The sequence below is a fragment of the Peromyscus californicus genome, unplaced genomic scaffold (assembly GCF_007827085.1).
Source record: "Peromyscus californicus insignis strain IS unplaced genomic scaffold, ASM782708v3 Scaffold_12__1_contigs__length_115047231, whole genome shotgun sequence".
NCBI classification, from domain to species: Eukaryota; Metazoa; Chordata; class Mammalia; order Rodentia; family Cricetidae; genus Peromyscus; species Peromyscus californicus.
This window is the reverse complement of record NW_026294413.1, coordinates 67,132,345-67,157,618: the sequence shown is the minus strand read 5'-3', so window position 1 is coordinate 67,157,618 and position 25,274 is coordinate 67,132,345. Positions and strand designations below refer to the sequence as shown.

The 25,274-nt window shown below is 36.9% G+C and overlaps 1 protein-coding gene across 1 annotated transcript in view; it reads right to left on the bottom strand.

Annotated features, from left to right (window-relative positions):
- The window catches only part of Pspc1 (paraspeckle component 1), a 65,534-nt gene that overhangs the window by 4,665 nt on the left and 35,595 nt on the right, over positions 1-25,274 (bottom strand). Inside the window, exons 6-7 of the mRNA XM_052733123.1 lie at positions 23,336-23,441; positions 1,292-1,349 (exon numbers count right to left, since the gene is read on the bottom strand). Of these exons, the coding sequence (XP_052589083.1) occupies positions 1,292-1,349; positions 23,336-23,441 (164 nt within the window). The remainder of the gene's footprint in view (positions 1-1,291; positions 1,350-23,335; positions 23,442-25,274) is intronic.

Below are 25,274 nucleotides of genomic sequence, written 5' to 3'. Positions count from 1 at the left end.
ATTCTGAGGTTAATGACAATAACTGTAACTGTCTTTGAAATTATACCTAATAATCTTCCTCTTATCTGTCCTTAAAAAGACATCTATTACCTTATGTATTACCCCTAAGTTACTATGAAAAACTTACTGAGCCACACATCATCGTCATATACACAGCTTCAACTTGGAAATCTTCTTAAATTAATGATTCCACATGTCCACGCACTAACTGCATAGTTAGGTCCATGGGGCAAGGGACATGTTTCATGCTTCCTTTGCATACCACAAATGCTAAGTAACATGTTGGTGGTCAAGAAAAGTGACCAAACGGATAGTAACGAACTATTCTAGATTATCTGACTAAAAGTAAAAGAACTGGAATTACAAGTATTTTTTTCATGGCTAACCACAGAAAATAGTGATACATTCCTTGTTTAAGTTTTATCTCATACACTACATATTTTAAGAATATATTAATTAGTTGGTTGTGCATTGTCTGCTCTGATAGTATAATTGTTCAAACAGCATATACATACAAATTATATAAATTTAAATTTCATGATGAGTTTTTATGGGAAAATTTAATATAAAAGTGAATATGTAAAATGTAATTCAATGGTCAATGATTAAACTATGTCACTTCAAATTTTAAGTTTATTGATAAGAGCCATGATATCCATACATATACCCCTCAGCTTATTTGATACTATTTCTGACAATGACACAATAGTGAAATTTTTAATCTAACTACTTTCTTAAAAATTTTACAACTCCTCTAAAGACATGTAAGACATGTAAGACATCTCATTTCCTCAACATGCCACAGAAGATGTGAAGAAATATTTCCATGCTAAATAACATAGCCAAGGAAAACATTTTAAATATTCTGTAAACAAAAAGTCTTAATTTCAAACAAAAAAAAACCCAACAAATTTAAAATAGAAATTCTAAAATGTTCTAAAATCAATTCAAAACACAACTCAGAAACTGTCAATTTCTGGGGTAAAATGAAAATTGATTTGTGCAATATAATAGCATTATATTTATATCACACAATGATTAAACTTGTTTCACCATGTATCAAAATCTAGTTAAGAAGCTTCTTTCACTGAAGATATCAAACTGTATCTGTCACTGTAAAATATTCTTCCTAGGACATTTTTTATCCCATTTATTAAATATAAGAGATATCATCTTCATAATTGGTTCCATGTTTCAGTTTCTTGGCATACAAATACCACAAACAGCATACAGTCCCCAAAAGAATTACAAGTAAGTTAAGTTACATAAGTCTTTTGCTTCAAATCCCTACCTCCCATGTTTATTGCTCCACGGGGACCCATATCACCCATTCTCATTTCCTGTTCTCTCTGTAAGTAAACATAGTTGTCAGAGTCAACCTATCGATCTTATGACTTGACATTTCCCATCTAAAATCAAACAGAAAAGAGTGAGTTGGGATATCACTTTCCATTAAAAATTCTGAAAATTTCCAACATTATTTACTTAACAGGACTACTAGAAGAGAGGAAGCAAAAGGGAGGGGGGGGACTTTAAGCATCCAAGGCTTAACAAGCATTAAATGCTTAAAATATCCAGTTGATACAGAAGACCAGATTACAAATGAACCAGACTACATAAAATCTGTAGGCTCTTTAATGCTGCTACTCCAAAGAAACTTGTCTAGACCTTTCATCAAAGAAAAACCTAGCATTAATAAGGCCAATTATATTTAACTTCCAGGTTAAATACTCTTAAGTTTACAGGCAGTTTTCATTATATAAAACTTGCAAAAAATTCTTGCGTTTTTATTTAACTAACCAGGTATTATTCCACCTCTGGTCTACAGATATATCCTAAGTCTTCAGTCTGCACAATCAGCTATAAAAAGTTTTATGTAATATTGTTTTCCTTTAAATGAAGCATTGGTTTTATTTGAAACATGAATAAATTGTTTCTCATTTGCCAAGTTCTGAAATGATGCATTGTAGAAGTTAATTATAACACAAGAAGTAGGTCATAAAAAAAGGTCATCTAAATTAATAACTTGAAATTTCATTACAGTAGCTACTTCATAAGAATTGTTTACTACCAGTTACTTCAAAATTAAGCCAATGAAATTACTCAATAAAATGAAATTTTAACACCACTTCAACCAAAATACTAAGTGTTGAAAACATGAAAAGTACTCTGAGACAAAAGTATCAATGAATGCTTCAATTCAATCCATGGCTCATTGAAACACAACAATTATCCTTGGTAAAAACAACTGTTGTTAAACCTAAATGTTTAATGATGATATACTACTGGAGAAAACAGTATATAAAACCAAGGACCTAAAATGCTATAATGGAAGAATAAATGGCATTAAGTAGTATGTGACCTCTTTCAAAGATATCCCAGAGTGGTTGTCTGTAGAATTTAGTAGCAGAGCACCTCTCTACCAAACACAGAATCCATGGTTGGATCCACTAGCACAGGAATGAGGGAAAAGTTCTGCCCACTTAATCTAAAGAAATAGTTATTTTAATTAAGCATTAATAAAGCAACGTGAAATGAACAAAGCTATGATACAACGAAAATAAATGTTTGTCTCATTTATTAGAAAATATAAACTATCTCGAAAAACAAACAAAAAAAGAAAATATAAACTATCACAACTTCCTAAAAGCTATTTTTCAACTTTCTTAGAAGTACATTTTTATTTCTTCTCATAAAACTTGGTATTAATAGATATTATTATTAACATATGAAAAGCATAAGAAGACTAAAGCTGGACATGTAGAGCATGCCGTTCATCCCAGCACTCCCATGAGGCAGAGGGAGAAAGGTATCTCTGCAAGGTGTAGGCAAGCCAGGTCTATATGAGATAGATTGTCTCAAAAATCATAAGATTGAAATGATGATCAATCAAGCATCATATGGAAAAAACTTTAAACATGTTAAGTATTTATTAGTTAAGTATCCCTCTCGCGACTTCAGGCTAATGCCACTTTCCAAATCTACTGTTACATACCTCTAGTGAAATGCAAAAGAAGCAAAGATTATAGCACAGTGATTTTAAAACCTGAAAGTGAGACTCCGAGTATTGTCTATCCGCACCAACTTCAAGAATTCACAACTGTGTGCAAATGCAAAAAGGCAAGAGACCTTTCCTTCTCTTACAAAAATTTCTTTTAATAATGTTGGAGATCAAACTCAGGGCCTCAAGCAGGATAGGCAAGAGCTGAGCAACAACCTCAGGCATGGGCAGTTTTTAATATATTTTAAAATAGAAAAAAAGGTAACATTTTCTTAGATATTAGTGATGCTTTATGATTTTACCATAAGTACTCTTTATAGTATAAACTAAAAAAACTGTAGCCACATCTCAACAGTCTTTTAATAGGGACTAGAAAAATGGCCCATTGTTAAGAACTGCTGTTCTTCCAAGGACCTAACTTCAGTTTCCAGCACCCAAACCAGGCAGCTCATAACCATCTCTAAATTTCAGCATCAAAGGATCTACTGTCCCCTTCTGGTCTGCAAGGTACCAGTATATACATGGCATAAACTCACATAGATACACATAAATTTAAAAAGAAAAAAATAAAGACTTTAATATGAGGTCTGGAGAGATGATTCAGGAGGGAAAGAGCATAAAATGGGTGGCTCACACTGTTAGTAACTCTAATTCTAGGGAAACTGGAACCCTCTTCTGGTCCTGTCAGGCACCTGAACACGTGTGAAGCATATTAATTCACGTAGGCAGGCAGGCAGGGAGGCAAGCACACACATGCACACACACACACACACACACACACACACACACACACACACACACACACACGCACACAAAAGGAAATCTTTAAAATTTCCAAGCAATAAAATAAAACTACAATGAAAAGTTTGAAAATAGATTCAACTGTATCAGAAGAACTACCTTTGTGTGTGCACATGTGTATCATGTGCAAAATTCAAATGGCATATGGAGACCCAAGGTCAATACTTGGTGTGCTTCCTCAATCCCTTTCCCATATTTTTTATCTGGGGAGTTTCACTGTGTAGACCTGGTTACCCTGGAGCTTGCTATGTAGAAGAGACTAGCCTAAAAACTCACAAAAATGCAACAGCCTCTGCCTCCTGAGTGCTGGGATTATTAACAGTGCACAACATCATGCACAGCTTTCCACCATTCTTTTTTTGAAACCTTGACTGGCCTGGAACTTGCTATGTAACCTTGGCTAGCCTCAAACTTATAGGGATGAGACTGCCTCTGCCTCTTGAGTGCCTAGGATTAAAAGCACACACCACAACACCAGGCCCAGTTTTTTATTTTCAGGCAGAATCTCTCATTAAACCTCAAGTACATCATGTGAGAGAGGTTGGAGGTTTAGGAACTGGGCTCCAATACCCATCACACACAGAGAACCAAAGTTGGAATTACAGGCTCACATAACCACGTCGGACTGTAATACCTGGCTTTGTAGATAGGTCCTGTGGTCTTGTGCTTGGATGGCAGGCATTTTATCAACTGAGCCACCTCCCCAGCCTATTTCTACAGCCATCCCACTGTAGCAGAAGATAAAACTGAGATAAAGAGCTAGTAAATAACTTGCTCAAGGCAATACAAAGAGAAAATGACTAAGTTGTCATAAAAATTCTGCTAACAGAATTCTTAAAATTTCACCATTACAACATGCCTCCATCCTTCAACAATCCCAATTAAAAAAAAAATCTAACTAAAGTTAACTTACATGGTAAGACTGTATCTTTCCATTAGAGAATTATAAATTAACAGATGACAAAATAAGAAGCAATGAACAACTGTTTTCCAGAACCAAGCACAAAAAGATGTGCATTCCAAGGTAGCAGGAGCTCCTGAAGTACTACTTATGAGTATCCATAGCCCTTTCAGAAGGTACACAAAGTAACAAAATTTATTTTATTTAACATTGGAAGTTCTAATACTAAATTATAATATTGAGATTTTTATCAATAAAATTTTTACAATATCAACATTCATGACATTCCAACAAGGCAAAAACAATGGTTATGAGAAAATCCTGGTGTTGTAACACAAATCAGGGAACCTGAACCCACTGTGTACTAGTAACTACTATATTCATGACATACATCTAACTTAAAATAATATGATTACGGATATCTGAACGAAGTAGCAAAAACTGACTAATTTTATTAAACCCATCATCAGCTACATGTATTTTATTACTACCCTGTATAACTAAACAGAACACATGCAGACAGCACTTCTGCTATATTATAAAGGAGGATGGTTATTAAACACAGGAAACAAACCGCTTTCAACACATTTTTACCAAGGACTTCAACATCTGACTGCTCACATGATACTGAGAAATATAGTTTCTGTGTAACAGAGAGTAACAATTAGATGATTTGCTTAAAAGAGCAATCATTTATGTGATGCTTAAACATTTTTTCATGATAAAAAGTTCCACTCCAAGTTCAAGGCAGACCAATAGGTTTTAGTGCAAAAGCATTTCTAAGATACTACAATTCAAGTATTACCCATGTAAGAATTTTCTTTTATAAAGTCTGACTGTGTAGCCCTGGCTGGCTGGGAACTTGATATGTAGACCAAGGTGGCCTCAAACTCAGGGATCCACCCACCTCTGCCTCCCAAGTGCTGGGAATAAAGGTGTACACAACCACATTTGGCTTCATGGATAGTTTTGCAATTCACGAAATACAAAAGCAAGCATGGGAAGATAACTATTTGATGTGGCAGAATATTAAGCAATTTACAAATTTACCATTTGCTCTACACTTCACAAATTTATTAAACATTAAAGACACAGAATGTGGGGTTGGGGATTTAGCTCAGTGGAAGAGCTGGGTTCGGTCCTCAGCTCTGAAAAAAAGACGACACAGAATGTAAAATAAGACTGCATTCCTTATATAGGCATTAAAATTTTTTCAATTTACTTTATAACATCTCTTTTTGTGTGCGTGGCATGTGTGTGCATGCCCACAGAAGCCAGAAAAGGACGGCTGTGGGCCTCAAGCTCTGGAAGAGCAGTAACTACACTTAGCACTGAACCATCATCCATCTCTACAACATCGACATCTTTTAAAAACTGGCTATAATTTGTAAAATGGCAAATATTAATAAAACTAAAACGCTGTTTCAGGTCTTCAGTAAACTGTAATAGTGTAAAGGGATCTAGATGCCACACATATTGATATCCCATTGCTCTGTTGTTGTGTCTTTTTGTTTTGAAATAAGAGCTCATTTAGAAGAGCTGGATTGGAGCTAAGGAGCTGAGGCTGGCCTTGAAGTCCAGACACTCATGCCTTCAATTCTCAAGGTGATGGAATACAGGCATATGCCACTAATCTCATTTGAAGAAAAAAAAAAAAAACTTCTTTTAAGAGTAGATATTGGGGTTGGGGATTTAGCTCAGTGGTAGAGCGCTTGCCTAGCAAGCACAAGGCCCTGGGTTCAGTCCTCAGCTCTGAAAATAAAAAAAAAAAAAAAAAGACAAAAATAATAAAAGAGTAGATATTAATCTATTACTATTTTATATAGAGAGAGGTGTTTTGCCTACATGTGTATCTATGCACCACTTGCTTGCCTGGTACCCACAGAGGTCAGAAGAGGATATAAGATCACCTGAAACTGGAGTTACAGACAACTGTGAACCACCATGTGGGTGCTGAGTATCAACACATGGTCCTGTCCAAGAGTTGCCAATGCTCTTAACTGTTCAGCCATCTCTCAAGCCCCTATTTTATCTTTTATCATGTGTATATCACGTGAGTGTATACTTCATGTGTGAGGGTTCCAGAGTACACCAAAAGCATCAGATCCCCTAGATCTGGAGTTAAAGGTAGTTCTGAGCCACCTGATATGGATGCCAGGAATCAAACTCAGGTCCTTTGTTAGAGCAATTCACACTCTTAAATGCTGAATCATCTCTCTAGACCCAAGAGAACTCTTTAAAGTTCTAGCCATTCTTCTTCAATGAAAATATAAAGTAGGGGGAAAAAAAGTCTACACCAACATACATTAATCTATTCCCAAAGCATGGTAAATATGCCACTACTGGCATCTAATACTACTTTTCCTTTAATTTCAGGATATAAGTATGATTTTAAATATATTGTACATTTGACATAATAAAATGGTGTGGTTGTGGTTTTTACAATTATTTTGCATGGACTGAGTGTGTATATACATATAAAACAAAGGACTTGCAAAACTGGTTCTTTCCTTCCACCAAGTATCCAGGGATCAAACTTAGGTTGCCAGCCTTGGTAGCAAGCCCCTCTACTTACTGAACCATATTGCTGCACCAGTGTGTTTTATTTTAAGGCAATGTAATTAAAAAGAATCATATAATGTGAAAGGCAAAGGTAAAATATTTTTTCTTTGAATGCAGTCTCAATGACCGTGATCAACAATCTTCTTTAAAAAAAAAAAAAGATTTATTTATTATGTATACAGTGTTCTGTCTGCATGTATGCCTGCAGACGAGATGAGGGCACCAGTACTCATTACAGATGGTTGTGAGCCACCATGTGGTTGCTGGGTATTGAACTCAGTCAGGACTCTGGAAGAACAGCCATTGCTCTTAACCACTGAGACATCTCTCCAGCCCTCAACAATCTTCTTAAGAAATTTCTAAGAATTGTCTAGGGATCAACTTTTGACACAAGTACTTAAACACACACAATGTACAAAGAATAGCAAGTTCTGGCAGTTAATAAGATTTAACCTTATCAATAACTATTTCTAAACCTAAATTTATAAATATATCAACCACACCTAGCAATTCTTTTCTCTGCTTTAGTAAGGAAACTTGTGTAACAGGGTACTAAACGGCCAAACTTCCATGAAAAAGCATTAAATAAATATTGTCAGCAAGCAAAAATGTTAGCTAAAACACTCTTCCTAGACAAAAAGAATAGCACAAAAACTATCATCGTGTAAGCTATTAACCAAATAGGAATAGGAAACGGCTTGCAGAGACTGACGGCTGCAGCCCTAACCAACACAGAGAAAAGTTTAGACAGGGTGGCACTGCCCCCTCCCTCCCCAGCTTGCTTTTCAAGCCAGCCTCAACCCAGCCCAGACTGGCCTCCCATAAAAGCAAGCTTCCAGCATCAGTCTCACAAGTGCTTGGGATCCAGGCTCAAGCCATGATCCCTAGCTAATTTAACACTTTGAATTCAGATAATTGAAAACAACATCCAAAGCTCCATATAATTCACAATCAGAGAAGGAGTAAATACCTGGTGAAGCGTAAACTCCCAGAATGTAACATTGACTTTCTGCTTCCAAATTGAATACACGCATTCTAAAATACTCATGCTCCAGGTAGTAGTCCTCAGTTTTATTATCATTAAATGAAATTTGCATCACGTCACTATAGAATCAAAAATTTGAAAGAAATAGACTAGAAAGATGACTCAGTTGTCAAGAGCACTGGCTGCTCTTGCCAAGGACATAGATTTAATTTCCAGGACTCACAATGCAGCTCACATCATCCATAATTACAGTTCCAGGGGATCCAATGACCTCTTCTGGACTCCCCAGGCACCAGGCACAGCAGACAAACATACATGCTGGTAAAGCATTCATTCACATAAAACAAAAATTAATAGAAGACAAAGAAGAGGAAAAGGAGAAAAAAAGTATTCAAATAGCAAAAAGAGAGAGAGAGAAGCATTCAAATAGCCAGTGTCCAATAATCAGTGACAGATAAGTACAGATAAGAAGCAACAGGAGGAATCATTGGTCATTGTTGGTGGGAATGCAAAATAGCATAAACATTGTGAAAGAAAGTCTGGTAGTTACATAACACTTTACTCTTACCATATGGTCCAAATCACCTTGCATTTACCCAAGTGAGTTGAAAACTGTCCAAACAAAAACTTCCCAAGAATGTTAATAATAGTTAAAACTTGAAATCAATAAAAAATATCTTCAAATAAATTATGGTATATTTAGGAAAGCAAAATTATTGTTTAACACCAAAAAGAAATGATCTGTCAAATTATTAAGATGCAGAGAATATTTAAATCATAAATGATAAATGCCAATGTAAAGGACACTGCACACTGTATTATTCTAACTATGACATTCCATGAACAACGAAACACAGGCACAGTAAAAAGAACAGTGGTTATGAAGGATAAGGAAGTAAGGCTAAAAGCAGAGCAGAGGGTGTGTGAGGGTATGTGTGTGTGTAACTTGTCTGCCCCACAGCAGAATGATAAAAGTCATTATACATTTGTCAAAACTCTCCTAATAATAACCCTTAACTACTGGCTGTAATTGGTAGTGATGTGCCAACATGTGTTCATCAAACACTATCAACCTGCCCTGCTAGTACAGAGATAATGGGAGGATATAGCAGACAGGGCATGAGGAAACTTCCATGACTTCTCATCAGTGTTGCTAGGAATTTAAACCTACATTTTTATTTTATTTTATTTTATTTTTTTGGTCTTTTCAAGACAGGGTTTCTCTGTGTACCTTTGAACTTTGGAGCTTGTCCTGGAACTCACACTGTAGACCAGGCTGGCCTCAAACTCACAAGAGATCTGCCTGCCTCTGCCTGCAGAGTATTGGGATTAAAGGCATACACCACCACTGCGCAGCCTTAAAACTAGTTTTAAGAATCTACAAAAAAAAAAAAAAAAAAAAGAGGAGGAGGAAGAGGAGGCAAGAAGGGAGAATTAGAATTAGAGAGAGAAGAGCAAAAGGTAGATAGGATACCTAGCCTTCCAAAAAAAGCTTAATAATCAATCAATTATTAAGTTTATTCTATGTTAATCATAAAAATAATTGCTCTTTGCCCAATCAAAAACCAAAGTAACAAGCATGGAGTTGACTTAAAACGTAAGAGCTTTCACTCAATAATGCATTTTCAAGCCTTAACAAGCAACAAAATCAATAGCTGCTTTTTAATACCTAGTATTTTTCTGAGACTGAATTGCATATAACCACATATAATCTAAAAGGTATCAGCAGACAAAAGAGAATATATATTATACAAAAATTAATATTTGAATACATACATAGAGAATATTTGTAATTCATTTACCTGAGGACATACATTTGTGATTATAATTTTGAATTATCATACCAAATTCTCTGGAAAAAATTCTGCTTTTGTTTTGTTTCCTGAGATACGGGGTTATGAAAACTCTTGGTCCCCCTATCTCAGCCTAAAAATGGGGATTACACACACGCCACTGAAAATACACTTTTTAGTTGCTAGAATATTATCAGTAATACTTAGTAATTCGTCAAATTTAGTTTAGTTTTTTGTTTGTTTGTTTTTGTTTTTTTTGAGACAGGGTTTCTCTGTGTAGCTTTGGAGCCTGTCCTAGGTCTCACTCTGTAGACCAGGCTGGCCTCGAACTCACAGAGATCCGCCTGCCTCTGCCTCCCGAGTGCTGGGATGAAAGGCGTGCGCCACCACCGCCCGGCTAGTTTTATTTTTTTTAAATACCAAACTACGAAGGATCTGAGCAATGGCATCAGCTGGATCTTAACAAACCTACTAACACTAGTGGAACATTGCTGCCCCCTTGACTTGTCTCTTTATCACACAGTACATTTTCTTACGAACATTATGCAAATATTATGGTTGGCCAGATCAAGTTATAAAAGATGAACGAAAGAACAAAACATAAACTGTACAAGAGACATCTGAAATTGGTCCCATGGAAAGAAGAAAGTAATGGAAGAACGCATTATACGTTCAATGTTAGGAAGAATTACATACATATGTCATGAAGGAAAAATCTTTATCTGTTTGTTTGCTGTTTAAAATCATATGAACAGTTTTGTAGAAGCACTGATATGTTGACAAACACATTTTTTTCCTAAGTAAGTAGCTCAAAGTAACAGATTTTATATAAATTTTAGATTTTAAGTACTAAATAAAAATCAGTTATATCAAATTTGAATTTGTAAAAGAAGCTATTGCTAAAACCATATCAATGCTGACGATGCAGAAAATGTAAAATATAACAAAAGAAGTTACCTTACATAAAATATGGTTACCTTTACAATCAAAAGACAAGATTTAAAATACAGCAGGCATAAGACAAAAAGCAAACTTACCAATACACTGTTATTTGAAATTTTTCAATAAGTCTTTGAAAACAAAATTATAATTATCAACAATCTAACATGGGCACATCACCAGTAGAGTATGTTTACAAACCAAGGTTTACAGTGCTATCAGTTAATATTAAAATGCTCATTTATCTAGTTTTAGAATTCTGACATTTAGGTGATATTATATAACTTCATGCTCTCAATATTAAAGCTGTTCTAAAAACATTTTAGAAATATAATCACCAAGTAAAATAATTCCTGCAAAGAGCACTTGCCTAGCAAGCGCAAGGCCCTGGGTTCGGTCCTCAGCTCCGGAAAAAAAAATAAAAAATAAAAATAAATAACAATAATAATAATAATTCCTGCAAAGCAGCTCTAAAATAAAGTCACAGACCAGAAGTAACAAGCTAAATATGCCTTCTTCAAACATATTACTAACTCAAACTACTTACTAAATCAAGGTATTAACTACGTTATAGATATTAACAGCATTTCCAAGGCATGGTTAGCCCAACCACTTCTATTCTCCAATGGAGACTCTCTTCTCCACTTACTCAAAAAAGATAAGTATCTGTTAAAAATAAGATCTTACCATTCTGAACTAAAAATATTATTAAAACTTACCATTTCAAATGAAAAGACAGACCTACAACACAGCAGAATAAAACACCAATTTTATCAGTGAAAATTTCAAAGAAAACACTGAAAATAAACTTTCCTCAGTAACACTCCCCAATAGAGAATGGTTCTCTAAACCTTCAAAAATATGTTAGCTATACCTCATAAAGGTCCTTCCCTGTATAAATACTCTGCACCAAAATTTCTATAGTACAGGAAATAATGTGGAATTTATCCCCCTAAATGGAAAAATCTTCCTGTAATGGAAACCAGTCTTTGTATAAAGTGCATAGCATCCTTACATTAAAAAGTTTAAGTATGCTGAAAGCAAGCACACACATAAAAGAGTTGGTTGACAGTTATTCACATGTGATTCCATTATAAAAATCTGTAGGAGTCCAGTAATTTTATCTCAGTGCCATCTGTGTTTTTCTAAAAATCTACCAAGTGTTTAATCTAAGAAACAATATACCAAGGCACAGTGACCCATAAAGTACAGCTAAAACTATGACTATAGATTGTCTACCTACCTATCTTTTAATCTATAACATCTCCCATGTAGTAAGTACCCGAGGATGGCCTCAAATTTGTTATCCTCTTGCCTTACCCTCAGACTTCTAGGCTTACAAGCTTGAGCTCCTATGGCCTACACTGGCATATAGGGGTAGAGAATATACACACAAAAGACCTATTTAATTCTTTCAGCTTACATCTAAATAACTGTATTACAAATACACAAACCCTGACCTCTAAATAATTAGTATAACAGTAAATGAGAACATTTTAAAAATTAGAATGTAATTTGTAAGCACTAAAAACTAAGAAAAAATGAAAGGATTACAGCTAGGATCAAGAATCAGAGGTAACATACAAACTGTGTTTATACAAAATCTATACTATAGACAATCTCCAGGAATGGGGGCGGGGAGGGGGTTATGTCTGTTATGGACTCCTCTGAAACACCAAGTTGCCCCTTGAAAAAAGAATAACATATATTCTAATCAAGTGGTGGTGGTGGTGGCAGCAGCAGTGGTGGTGCACACCTTTAATCCCAGCACTCGGGAGGCAGAGCCAGACGGATCTCTGTGAGTTCAAGGCCAGCCTGGTCTGGAGAGTGAGTTCCAGGACAGGCTCCAAAGATACACACAGAAACCCTGTCTCAAAAAACCAAAAGGAAGAGAGAGAGAAAGGAAAAGAAAAAAAGTTATTTTATGTCTTCTATTTTAAAAAATAATTTAATAGCTGGGAGTAATGGTACATGCTTTTAACCCCAACATTTGGGAGGAAGAAGTACGCAGGTCTCTAAGTTTGAGGACAGCCAGGACTACACAAAAAGATCCTGTCTTTTTTTTTTTTAGGCAATTTAGAACACTATTTATTTGCTCCAATTTGTATGTAAACTTGTAAGTAATTAGCCTTTATTAAAACTAATATTTTAGTATAATTAAAGAATTAAGTATATGAATAAAAATGACCAATATTTTTTATTAGATGTTTTTCCTGTATGTATGCAGTGCCCTTGGGGGCCAGAAGAGGGCACTGGATCCCCTGGGACTGGAGTTAGAGCAGACAGTAAGCCTGCCATATGGGTTCTGAGAATTGAGATAAGATCTGGAAAAGCAGCCAATGTTCTTAACAGCTGAGCCACCTCTCCAACCCCCTGACTAATACTTTCAATGCAAATATATCTAATCATCAAAATCCTAAAGAACATTAACATTCTCAATAACATGAGTAAATATCAGAAGTTTAACAAGTGTATTTTTCTTTAATCAGAAGTCTGTTTCAATTATGTACCCCCAAGCTACAGGTGGCATTCTAATTAACCACTCAGACTCACTGTTCTTTTGTAGTGTATGCAATTTTTTAAAAAGTTTCTAAAAACACTGTATACCCTCCCTAATATTTACAAGTCCTTAGCTTATAGAAAGATCCAATTAAGTAAGTGAAAGGGTAATAATCCAAACTGGTTACAAATAAAACATTACTTCTAAGACCATTACAATATCACTATATCATTTGTTTAGGTTTTTATCAAAATGTCCAAGTCTGTCGACTAGCTGAACTGCAAGTCATGTCGAAGTCCAAACTAAACCTTTCCTGCAGTGTAATACCTTCAACTACTCCCAGAAAATGAAAGGCCATGGAAAACTACTTGTAAAAGGTGTCCTCTGAATGGGCAGCTGCTTGACTCCTCTCCACTTCTCTGGAAAAAGAAAACCTTCAATTGCAAGCCAATCAAATTATTCATTAAATTATTTAGAAGGGAAGAGGAATAAGCCATATGGAAAATACAAAATTACAACTTGTCTAAAAAAATACATAAATCATTTAAGACAACAAATGTGTACCTACCGACCTTGTCATGCAAAAGAAATAATAGGTGTCATTTCTCCTTGGCTAGCTCCAATTAATGACTTTTATTATTCCCAAACTTCTGTTTTGTTCTGCACATGTCACACCGGGGCAAATCAATTTTGTAATTAAATCATGGAGGTAATGGAAAACACATACAATACACAAAAAAAAAAGACTGACATGGAGGTTTCAACAACACAGCAAAGTTGACACTACTGATCAGGAGGAAGCAACATTAGAAAGAAAAATGGCTAAAGCTCTATTGATGAAAACTAAAAGCATCTGGAAACCCGCAAAGAACAGCGTTTGGCAGCATCACTTTAGCTGTTGCTTCTTTAACTCTCGCTTTGACTTATAACAAGATTATCATGAACCTAATTTGGATTCCTCAGGAACCTTGGATCTTACGATATGAGCAGATGTGCTCAGTGGGCCTTCTAAAAACACTGGAAAGGAAACATATAAATTAATTAATTTGCATTGTAATTTACAGACTGTTGAGTTTGGATAATCTGAGCCTTCTTTTTTTTTTTTTTTTTTTTTTTTAAGATTTCCCCCAATTATCATACTGACTTTAGATCAGGGATCAGCAAACACCGCCAAGTAATAAATATTCTAGTCTTTGCTTGCCATACACCCTCAATATAACATTGTTCACAACTAGTCAACTTAGCCTCTGTAAGGCAAAGCAGATATTAACAAACTAACAAAAGTGTTTCAATTTTATTTACAAAAACAGAAAGCATGCAGATGAACATGGCCATCTCTAGTCTGCTGAGCCCTGGTCCAGATGAAATCAGTAAAAATTAACAGTACCATTACTTGAGACCATATCTCCTGCATACATATAATATGAAAGACCAATTCAAGGTTGATATCCAAATGTACAAGGCACTACTCATACAGAATGCTGTACTACTTAAATTGTATATATGCATTCCTAACTATTTGCAATGTTTCCTCAAGGCCATTTACTGCTTAAAAACCTGAACCGCTACCATAGTGATTTCAACACATTTAAGTGCATCTTAAGCATCATTTAAAAAGTTAAATGAATTGTCCAACATTTTAAAATCCAGAGCTGTGCTTCCAACATAAACCTATTGCCGGATCAAAATATTGCTGGATCAAGTATTTTTCAGTAGTTTCATGAATGTGTCACAAATTGTTACATACTGACTTAGCAAAACACTATGCCCAAATGCACAATGCCAGAATCTTCTCTAATCAAACAAACATAAAATTATTTCTAGGTTAATTATTTGGAGGGATTTACTAGGCACAGTGGCATGCACATTCTTAATCTCAGACATAAGAAGAGACAGAGGTAGGGAGATCTCCTCTGAGTTGAGGCCCGCCTGGTCTAAATAGCAAGTTCCAGGCCAATCCAGGCTATACATAGCAAGACACTGTCTCTAAATCAAAAAACACCCCTCCCCCCAAAAAAGGTGTAGGGATTCACTCTGTGTATGAAGTACTGGGTAGGGACTATGAACATTAGCAATGCTATGCTGGCTGCCACTAAACTGTATTTCCTAGGCTAGCTTTGAATTTGTAATCCACCAACTTCAGCGTCCCAAATACATGGGGTTAAAGGCCTGAGCCAGCACTCAAACTGGTGTTGTGGTATATTGGTACACTGTGCAAAGATGTATTTGCTGTGATTGTGTGATAAAAAGCTGAATGGCCAATAGCTAGGCAGAAGGTATAGGCAGGATTTCCAAGGAGAGAAAGGTAGGAGAATCTAGGTACAGGAGATGAGAGGACACAGAAAAAAAGAGGTGCAAGACAGAAGAGAAGTAACACCTCGTGACAGAACGTATATTAATATAAATGGGTTAATTTAAGTTTTAAGAGCAAGTTAGGAACAATCCAAAGCTACAGGCTGAGCTTTCATAATCAATAAGAAGTCCCCATATCATTATTTGGGAGCTGGCTAGCATGAAAGAGAAAGACTTGTTACAAGGCTGCTACTCAGAACTTTAAGGAGCTCTTCCTAGCTGGCCAGGCATGGTGGTACACACCTTGAATCCCAGCACTCAGGAGGCAGAGGAAGGCGGATCCCTTGTGTTCGGAGGCCAGCCTGGTCTACAGAGTGTTCCAGGACAACCAGGGCTACAGTTTCTGAAACCCTGTCTCCAAAAAACAAAGAGTTCTTCCTCAGTGATTTGAAAAACAACGTTCTTGAATAAATATGAAATCATTGGCTGACTGTATCTTGTTCCTCCCACAACTGTTTGAACTGGTTTTGCTTTTTTGATGCTAGGGATGTGCTGCCCTCAACTGTAACAAGCCCATCCCTCAGTTTTTCTATCTTTTGCGTCAGGGTTTTATGTTTCCTAGGTTGAACTTGTGACCCTCTGCCTCCACCTCACCAACGCTAAGACTACAAACCTGTACTGTCTATTCATGCAGGTTTGTACAGTGTGGGATGGAACTCAGAGCTTCATGCATGGTAGGTTAGGCACGCTTGGCTGAGCATCATCCTCAGCCCTGTTTCTAGTCTTGACACGGTGCTACAGTGGAAGTCCGTTGACAAAGGAACACAGCTTGAATAAATACTTGTCATAGCATATACCATTTCCAAGTTCATTGTGTATACTTATTGAAAGTTCCAAGGTACGTGCCTTTAAACCCAGCACTCCAGAGGCAGAGGCATGTGGATCTCTGAAATCGAGGCCAGCCTGCTCTACAGAGTGATATATATATGGGCTAGAGAGATGGATCAGTAGTTAATAACACTGGCAGCTCCTCCAAAAGACCTGGGCTCAATTCCTAGCACCCATGTGGTAGCTCAAAACTGCCTGTAATGCAAATTCCAGAGAATCCAAAGCCATCTTCTGACCTCCATGGCTGCCAGGCACTTAAGTGGTACACACACATACATGCAGGCAAAACACAAATACACAGGAAATAAAAAAATTTTTAAATGTACACACACACACACATTTTCTCTCTCTCTCACACACATACACACAATGTAGTGAAAACTAAGACATGTTACAAAACTGAAAACTATCATATTTAATTTATAATTACACCTATTATCAAAGAGTTTGACACTTTCTAAGAAGAAATTAAGTATGAAATAAGAATGACAATTTAGCCGGGCGGTGGTGGCGCACGCCTTTAATCCCAGCACTTGGGAGGCAGAGCCAGGCGGATCTCTGTGAGTTCGAGGCCAGCCTGGACTACCAAGTGAGTTCCAGGAAAGGCGCAAAGCTACACAGAGAAACCCTGTCTCGAAAAACCAAAAAAAAAAAAAGAATGACGATTTAAAATAAGAATGAAAATTTAGAGGCTGGCAGTGGTGGCGCATGCCTTTAATCCCAGCACTCGGGAGGCAGAGGCAGGTGGATCTCTGTGAGTTCCAGGCCAGCCTGGTCTACAGAGCGAGATCCAGGATAGGCACCAAAACTACACAGAGAAACCCTGTCTTGAAAAATCCCCCCCAAAAAAAAGGAAGGAAGAGAAAGAAAGGAAGGAAGGAAGGAAGGAAGGAAGGAAGGAAGGAAGGAAGGAAGGAAGGAAGGAAGGAAGGAGGGAAGGAGGGAGGGAGGGAGGGAGGAAGGAAGACGTATACTTCATGGCCTCATGCACTTACTACTGATGAAGTCTATCCAATAGTGGATGACAAACTGAGAGGCAGCACCTTAAACAAACCTGCCAAGACGATCTGCTTTGGCGCTTATTACTCGGGCAAAGTTAACTTACCATTTGACTCCTTCCTTAAAACTGAAACAGTGAAAAAAGAGAGACACATAAAAACAGCCTAATTTCAAAGCTTAAAAAGAACAAAAAGGAATTAAAACTTGAATAATTTTTTTCCCAAAGGCACATTTTACAGGAACATGAATTTGGAATGCCTCAATAATCCTGTTAACACAATGTTAACATAAAATTATTGAGATTAATACAGTACTACTGAAATCCTTCTTTAATATTTCGTTTTTTTACAATAACAGTAAACATTATAAAGCTAAAAAATTGCCGGCGATGGTGGCGCACACCTTTAATCCCAGCACTCGGGAGGAAGAGCCAGGCGGATGTCTGTGAGTTCAAGGCCAGCCTGGTCTACAGAGCAAGATCCGGGACAGACACCAAAACTACACAGAGAAGCCCTGTCTCGAAAAACCAAAACCAAAACAAAAAAAAAAAAAAAAAAAAGCTAAAAAATTGACACCAAAATGAGAGAAAACCTTGAGCTTATCGTTTCTGATCTATTAAAAAGTTGAAAAAAAAAAAAAAGTTGTAGCCAGGCAGTGGTGGCGCACGCCTTTAATCCCAGCACTCGGGAGGCAGAGCCAGGCGGATGTCTGTGAGTTCGAGGCCAGCCTGGTCTACAGAGCGAGATCCGGGACAGGCACCAAAACTACACAGAGAAACCCTGTCTCGAAAAACCAAAATAATAATAACAATAATAATAATAATAATATAACCCCCCCCCAAAAAAAAGGTTCTAAATTGCCAGGCATGGTAGCACTCCAGAGGCAGAATCAGGCGGATCTCTGTGAATTCCATGACAGCCTGGTCTACAGAGTGACATGCTATCTCAAAAAACAAACACAGAGCTTCTAAGAAGAACCTCTGATTGTCCCTGTAAGTATCAATTCCATTGTGGCTAAATTATCAAGCACATTAAATATAACTAAAATATGACAGCTCTTCAGAAAATAGTAGCTGTGTAGCCTTCCAAAATAAGTATTAATTTTATTACTTAATACTTATTAATTAAGTTGTTGGTGCACACCTTTAATTCCAGCACTTGGAGGCAAAGACAAGAGGATCTCTGAGTTCAAGGCCAGCCTGGTCTATTAAGTTCCAAGACAGTCAAGGCTACACAGAGAAACCCTGTCTCAAAAAAGAAAAGAAAAAAAGAATAAATTATAAATATTCCAACCTATGGTTCAATATAATCCAAGTATTTTAAGTGAATCAGAATTAGTCTCTAGTATATTTCTTCTATTTTTACTCCTTTCCTTGTTCATTCATTCATTATGTCTGTGTGTACATGCTTCAACACTTGGAAAGACACCTTTTGGGAGATGGTTCTAACCTCCTGTGTAGTCCTAGAGAATATAATTAAGGTCATCTGACTTCAAAGCAAATGCCACGTTTACTTGCTGAGCCATCTCATCAACCCAGCTTTCGTTTTGGTCAACAACTTTTTACTTTTACTTATCTATCTATGTGTGTGTGTTTGAGACAGGGCTTCTCTCTGTATAGCCCTAGCTGTCCTGAAAATCTGTAGACTGGCTGCCTTTGCCTCCCAAGCTCTGTAGACCAGAGTTGCCTTTGCCTCCAGAGTGCTGGGATAAAAGGTGTATGCCACCATTTTTTACGTCTACATTTTTTACTTTTATTTATGTTTTTTTGAGACAGGCTAGTTGTTTTTCTCCCTTGAGTTACCTGTCTTTCTCTCTCTTTTTTTTTTTAATTGTTTTTATTTTATGTGCATTGGTGTTTTGCCGTGAGTGTTGAGTCTCTTCTAAGTGGAGTTACAGACAGTTTTGAGCTGTCATGTGGGTATTAGGAATTGAACCTGGGTCCTCTGGAAGAACAGCCAGTGCTATTAATCACTGAGCCAGTTCTTCAGCTCTTGACTCAGGCTAGTCTTGAAGTTGCAGCTACTATCGTGCTTTTACCTCCAAGTGCTTGGAATACAGGTATATGCCACCACTTCCAACTCTTCTACAATGTGCGCTCGTGTGTGTGTGTGTGTGTGTGTGTGTGTGTGTGTGCGTGCGTGCGCGCGCGCGCGCGCGCGCGCGCGCAGCGCGCTCATGTGTGTTACGGGATGCCATGGGAAGCCCGGAAGTTGATGGTGAAATGTCTCCTTCAGTTACTTCTCAAACCTAGTTTTGGAGACACACTCTCAGCGAACCTGATGCTGGCCTAGCCAGCACACCTTGGAGATGCTGCTGGGATTACAGCCATGCCTGGTCATGCATCAGACCTCAAGTCCTCATGTTTGCACGCCAACATTTTACTCTCTGAGTCACTTCCCCAACACCTCAACAATCTCGGTGTGTCTTTTTGCTCATGTGCCACAGAGCTGTGTGGAGGTCAGAGGACAACTTCTGAAGTTGGTTATCTCCTTTCACAGTGAGGATCCTAGTGAACTTAGGTCTTCATGGCTGGCGGCAAGTGCTCTGACACACTGATCCATCTACAAGTACCCCGCCCCAAATCTTCTAAAAACACAGGAGCATCTTTACCTTTAAGGTTTGGTAGCATGAAAAAAGGCAGTGGTCACAGACTATAATTTGCTATTCTAATCAGATTTTTTATTATGTAGCTTTAAGTATGCAAAACATACTTTTTCTAACACTTGAAAAGGATCTAAATGTAAATATACTATCTCATTCTAGATAGTCTTGTGAAATAATAAACAATCTACTTTAGAAATGTCAATAAAGCCAGCCTATTTTGTGACTAATTCATTTATTCCCAAAGTTCACTAGATAGCAGTAAAATTTTACCAATTTAAATAATTTCTGAAAGAAAATGATTTATTTATTTATTATTTATTTATTTATTTGGTGGGGCGGTTTCAAGACAGGTTTTCTCTGTGTAGTCCTTGCTGTCCTGGAACTCACTTTGCAGACCAGGCTGGCCTGGAACTCAGAGATCCCCTGTCTCTGCCTCCCTCGTGCTGAGATTAAATGTGTGTGGCACCACCACCCAGCTAAGAAAATGATTTTTGTCTTAAGAATTTAGTGGCTGATGAGATGGCTTAAGATGAGTTCAGAATACTTGCAGTTTTGCCCGAGCACAAGGGTTCAGATTCAATAAGAACTTCAGGCAGTTCACAACAGGCTGGAACTCCAGCTCCGGAGAATCCTAACCTGCACACGCATGCCATACACTCACACAGAAACACACACCTACTTCTTTTATTAAATCATTTAAAGAAAAGCAATATCTTACAGGGCCAGAGGATGGCTCAACAAGTAAAACCTCATGTATGACAGACAACTCTCAAGTTCCGTATTTGGAACCCACGGTGAAGGGAAAGGCCAACTACCAAAAGCTGTCCCCTGATCTCCATACCTGGTTGACCACATTCACTCATAACACCAACCCCCCCAACACACGAGCAAATTTTACCCTTACAAAATTTAAAGAATTTGTAATTCAATTTTAAAATGAAGTAATGCTTCCAAATAAATTCTATGGTAGAAAAGTGAAATTTAAAATAGTCATTTATCACTTATATCTATATAGGCATTGTATTAATATCTATATTAATTTCCAATAAGCAAAAAATGCCATTATTTTAAAAACAGCCAGCAAATGCATTTAAGATATGACCAACTTATGTTTAGAAATGAAGATTCTTTAAAAGTCTAGAAATGTAATATTTTACTTAATCCTTTCCTTAGAGTCGACTAGAATGACATTATTAATAGCATTACAAATAACTATGCTCATTATAAACACGTAAAGTCCTTGTCAGGAAAAATACCAACAAAGTTCGTATTTACCTATTTTACTGTGAAAGATCCCTTTAGTAAATATTCAGGAAAATAAAATGATTACGTAGAATTTCTTAATCCTCAGTGGAAACTCTGTAAGAAATGCGTCATATATGGCTTACATATGATAATTATTATTTGAAGAGTGAAAACCAGTATTAGCCTAGAAATACACTAAATTCCACTTCCTTTTATATTATTACACAGTATCCAACAGATTTATGTTCAAAATTGAGATTGCAGTTTAAAATAAGTCATTAAATGCTTAGTATCCAAAAAGGAAAATAGAACTGAAAGGTAATGCTAGAAATTAATAAAAATCCAAAAGGCTTTAAAATTTTTTCATTGGTTAATCTGGTGATAGAACACTTATGGACATTTTTCTAATTGAATTTAAATGCCACGTAATTTCCATACAAAGAATATTTAGTTGATGGTAGGACAAACACTTCTTGTTACTACAAGTTAAGTTTTTTTTAAATATGTGTTTATGCATTCTACTCAAAAACAAAACAAAAAACAAAAACAAAATTAATCATTCCCAGATACAAAAGAATGAGAACAGAGATTTGAAAAAAGGCACCAAAGACTTAATACTTTCAGCCTCAGAAACTTACTGAATAAGTTTTAGTTTTAAAGTATCACGGCTTTTTTGTTGTTGTTGATGTTATTGTTTTATGAGACAAGGTTTCTCTGTGTAGCTTTGCACCTTTCCTGGAACTCACTTTGTAGCCCAGGCTGGCCTTGAACTCACAGAGATCTGCAGTGCTGGGATTAAAGGGGTGCGCCGCCACCACCACCGGGCATATCACAGCTTTTGACAGTAGAATAAAATTAACAGCGACTATTTTTCAGAATTCAAGTGAACAGTGAAACTGCTGTTTAATTATCAGGAACTTATAGAATTTCGTATTTCTGAAGTATTTATAGAGCCATCATCATTGGGAAATAACAAAACCAAAAAACGTGAGCCCGGCGAGAAGGCATTTGCTGGGCAAGCCTGAAGACCTCAGTTCCCCAGAATATATATAAGGTATAAGAAGGTTGTCCTCTGACCTCCAAACACACCCATAGCACAAGCTCGCAACCCCTAATAAATAATTTTTAAAAGTTTAAATTGGGACTACTATGAAGGAAATTCAGGGACAGAAGACTGTGTTGAATAACCTATAACCAGGAAAATCCCACAGATGAGCTGCCCTAGTCTACGTAATGGTGCACTGTGTGAAAAGGAGGAAGAAAGGAGGAGGGAAGCTCCTACAGACTGGAACTAATGAGAATACATCAGACAAATGAAAAGCCCACTCTACAGATGCATTTGTAAGACCCTTACAGATGTGGGCTTAATAGTAACATACTGATTAACAAAATTGAATGAAGCTAAATATTTTATACAAAATAATTTAGAAAAGGAAATATACAAGGCAAAAGGTTCAGCTCTGTGTTTAGAGGTGTTATGGTTGGACACTAACATATCTGAAGCTTTCAAAAATAAATACTTGATAATGGTACAGTGCAAATATCAGGTAGAGATGATGAATGTATCATGGTATCTTATTGAAGAGCATGTATTATTACCAATCAATTAAAACAGAAGAACAGTAACAGACATTTTATAAGTTATGAATATTACTTCAATGAATGTACCACTTACAAGAAAGACATTAACAAAATCACTAGTTTAACAACCATAAAAAATTCAGGAATCAAAAAATATACTATTAAATAATCCAGAATCTAAAAAATTCTAAATACAGAGCATCTGATCTATTAAATCATTTTGGTTAACCAGTGTTTTACTTACATTCTCCATATAGTTTGGTTTAAAGCCTTCCTGCTGTCTCCTCAATTCCTCCTGCTCTCTGTGTCGGATCATTTCTTCTTCACGACGACGATGTTCCTCTTCATGTCTAAAACAATTTTTAAAAAGTTTCAGCATTGACATTTGAGCCACTACTTTATTCATGGAAGAAAAAAAAAAAGAAAACTTGTATAACTTCTGTAACTTACATTACGTATGCCAAGTTTGTGACTAAGGACATCCTAGATTTCACTTTCTATTTCATTATAAGCCTCCAAATCCACAACAACTGCAAACTACAGTCACAACACGTACCTATGCTTCTATCAAGAAACTCCAGCCAACTAAGTAGCAGAGCCCTGTGATCTCATCAGTGGAGCAGAGCATAGAGTCCCAAGTTTAAGTCTAGCATGGACTAGCACAGAGCTGTCTCAAATAAATCAAGGACAAGAGATGTAGCTCAGCAGAAGACTGTTCTAGCATGGACAAAGAATGAACCGAGAGGGGTTCAGTCCAGAACTAGGAGAGCATAAAAGAGGGGAGAAGAAAAAAAAAAAAAGAAGGGAAAAGTATGGGATCTATAACCTACATAGCAAAATTCAGACATTCACATATGGGAAGGGAAAGGAGAAAGGCTAGGAGGGTTTAAATATGACCAAAATATATTATATACAGGTGAAAATATCATAATGAATTGTGTTATATATAATTAATATATGCTGAGAAACTTTTTTTTTTTTTTTTTTTTTTTTTGGTTTTTCGAGACAGGGTTTCTCTGTGTAGCTTTGCGCCTTTCCTGGATCTCGCTTTGTAGACCAGGCTGGCCTTGAACTCACAAAGATCCACTTGCCTCTGCCTCCCAAGTGCTGGGATTAAAGGCGTGCGCCACCACCGCCCGGCTATGCTGAGAAACTTTTAAATAAGGAAGCTAAAGTACATTACCACAAAGAACCAATGACACAAAAATCCAATTATGCAAACTGGGCAATGACAGCACACGCCTTTGATCCCAGCACTCTGCGAGTTCGTATGGTGTGAATCTGTTGTTCTGATTGGTTAATAAAGGAAGTACTGATTGGCTAATTGCCAGACAGGAAGTATAGGAGGGATAAACAGAGAAGGGAATTCTGGGAAGAGGAAGGCTGAGTCAGGAGTCGCCAGCCAGACACAGAGGAAGCAAGACATGAAGGCAGAACTGAGGGAAGGTACCAAGCCACATGGCTAAACATAGATAAGAATTATGGGTTAATTTAAGTGCAAGAGCTAGTTAATCGTTAGCCTGAGCTAATGGCTGTGCGGTTATAATTAATATAAGCCTCTGTGTGTTTACTTGGGTCCAAGTGGTCATGGGAGCCAGGCAGGACCAGAAAAAATTCAGCTACAAGTTATTCCTAAGAGATCTCTAGTCAAATCTCTGTGAGTTTGAGGCCAGCCTGGTCTACAGAGCAAGATCCAGGACAGGCACCAAAACTATACAGAGAAACCCTGTCTTGAAAAACCAAATATTCATATTCTCTCACTTTCCCTACACATCTATACACACACACACACACACACACACACACACACACAATCTTTAGGGGGAAAAAAAGACAAAACTCCTAGAAGATCTCTAGTCAAATCTATTTTTTCAGACTGTTATCTATCCAAAGTGTTAATCTATTATACTCATTTAAAGTAAACAACATAAACTTTTTTTAAAAAAAAAAGGGGGGGAAGAAAAGTCAGGTGGTGGTGGCACATGACTTTAATCCCAGCACTCAGGAAGCAGAGGCAGGTAGATCTCTGGGTTCAAGGCCAGCCTGGTCTACAGAGGGAGATCTAAGACAGCCAGTTCTACACAGAGAAACCCTGTCTTAAAACAAACAAACAAACAAACGGAGGAGGAGGAGGAGGAAAGCTAGGTACACTGATGCAAACCTGTAACCCCAGCATTTAGTAG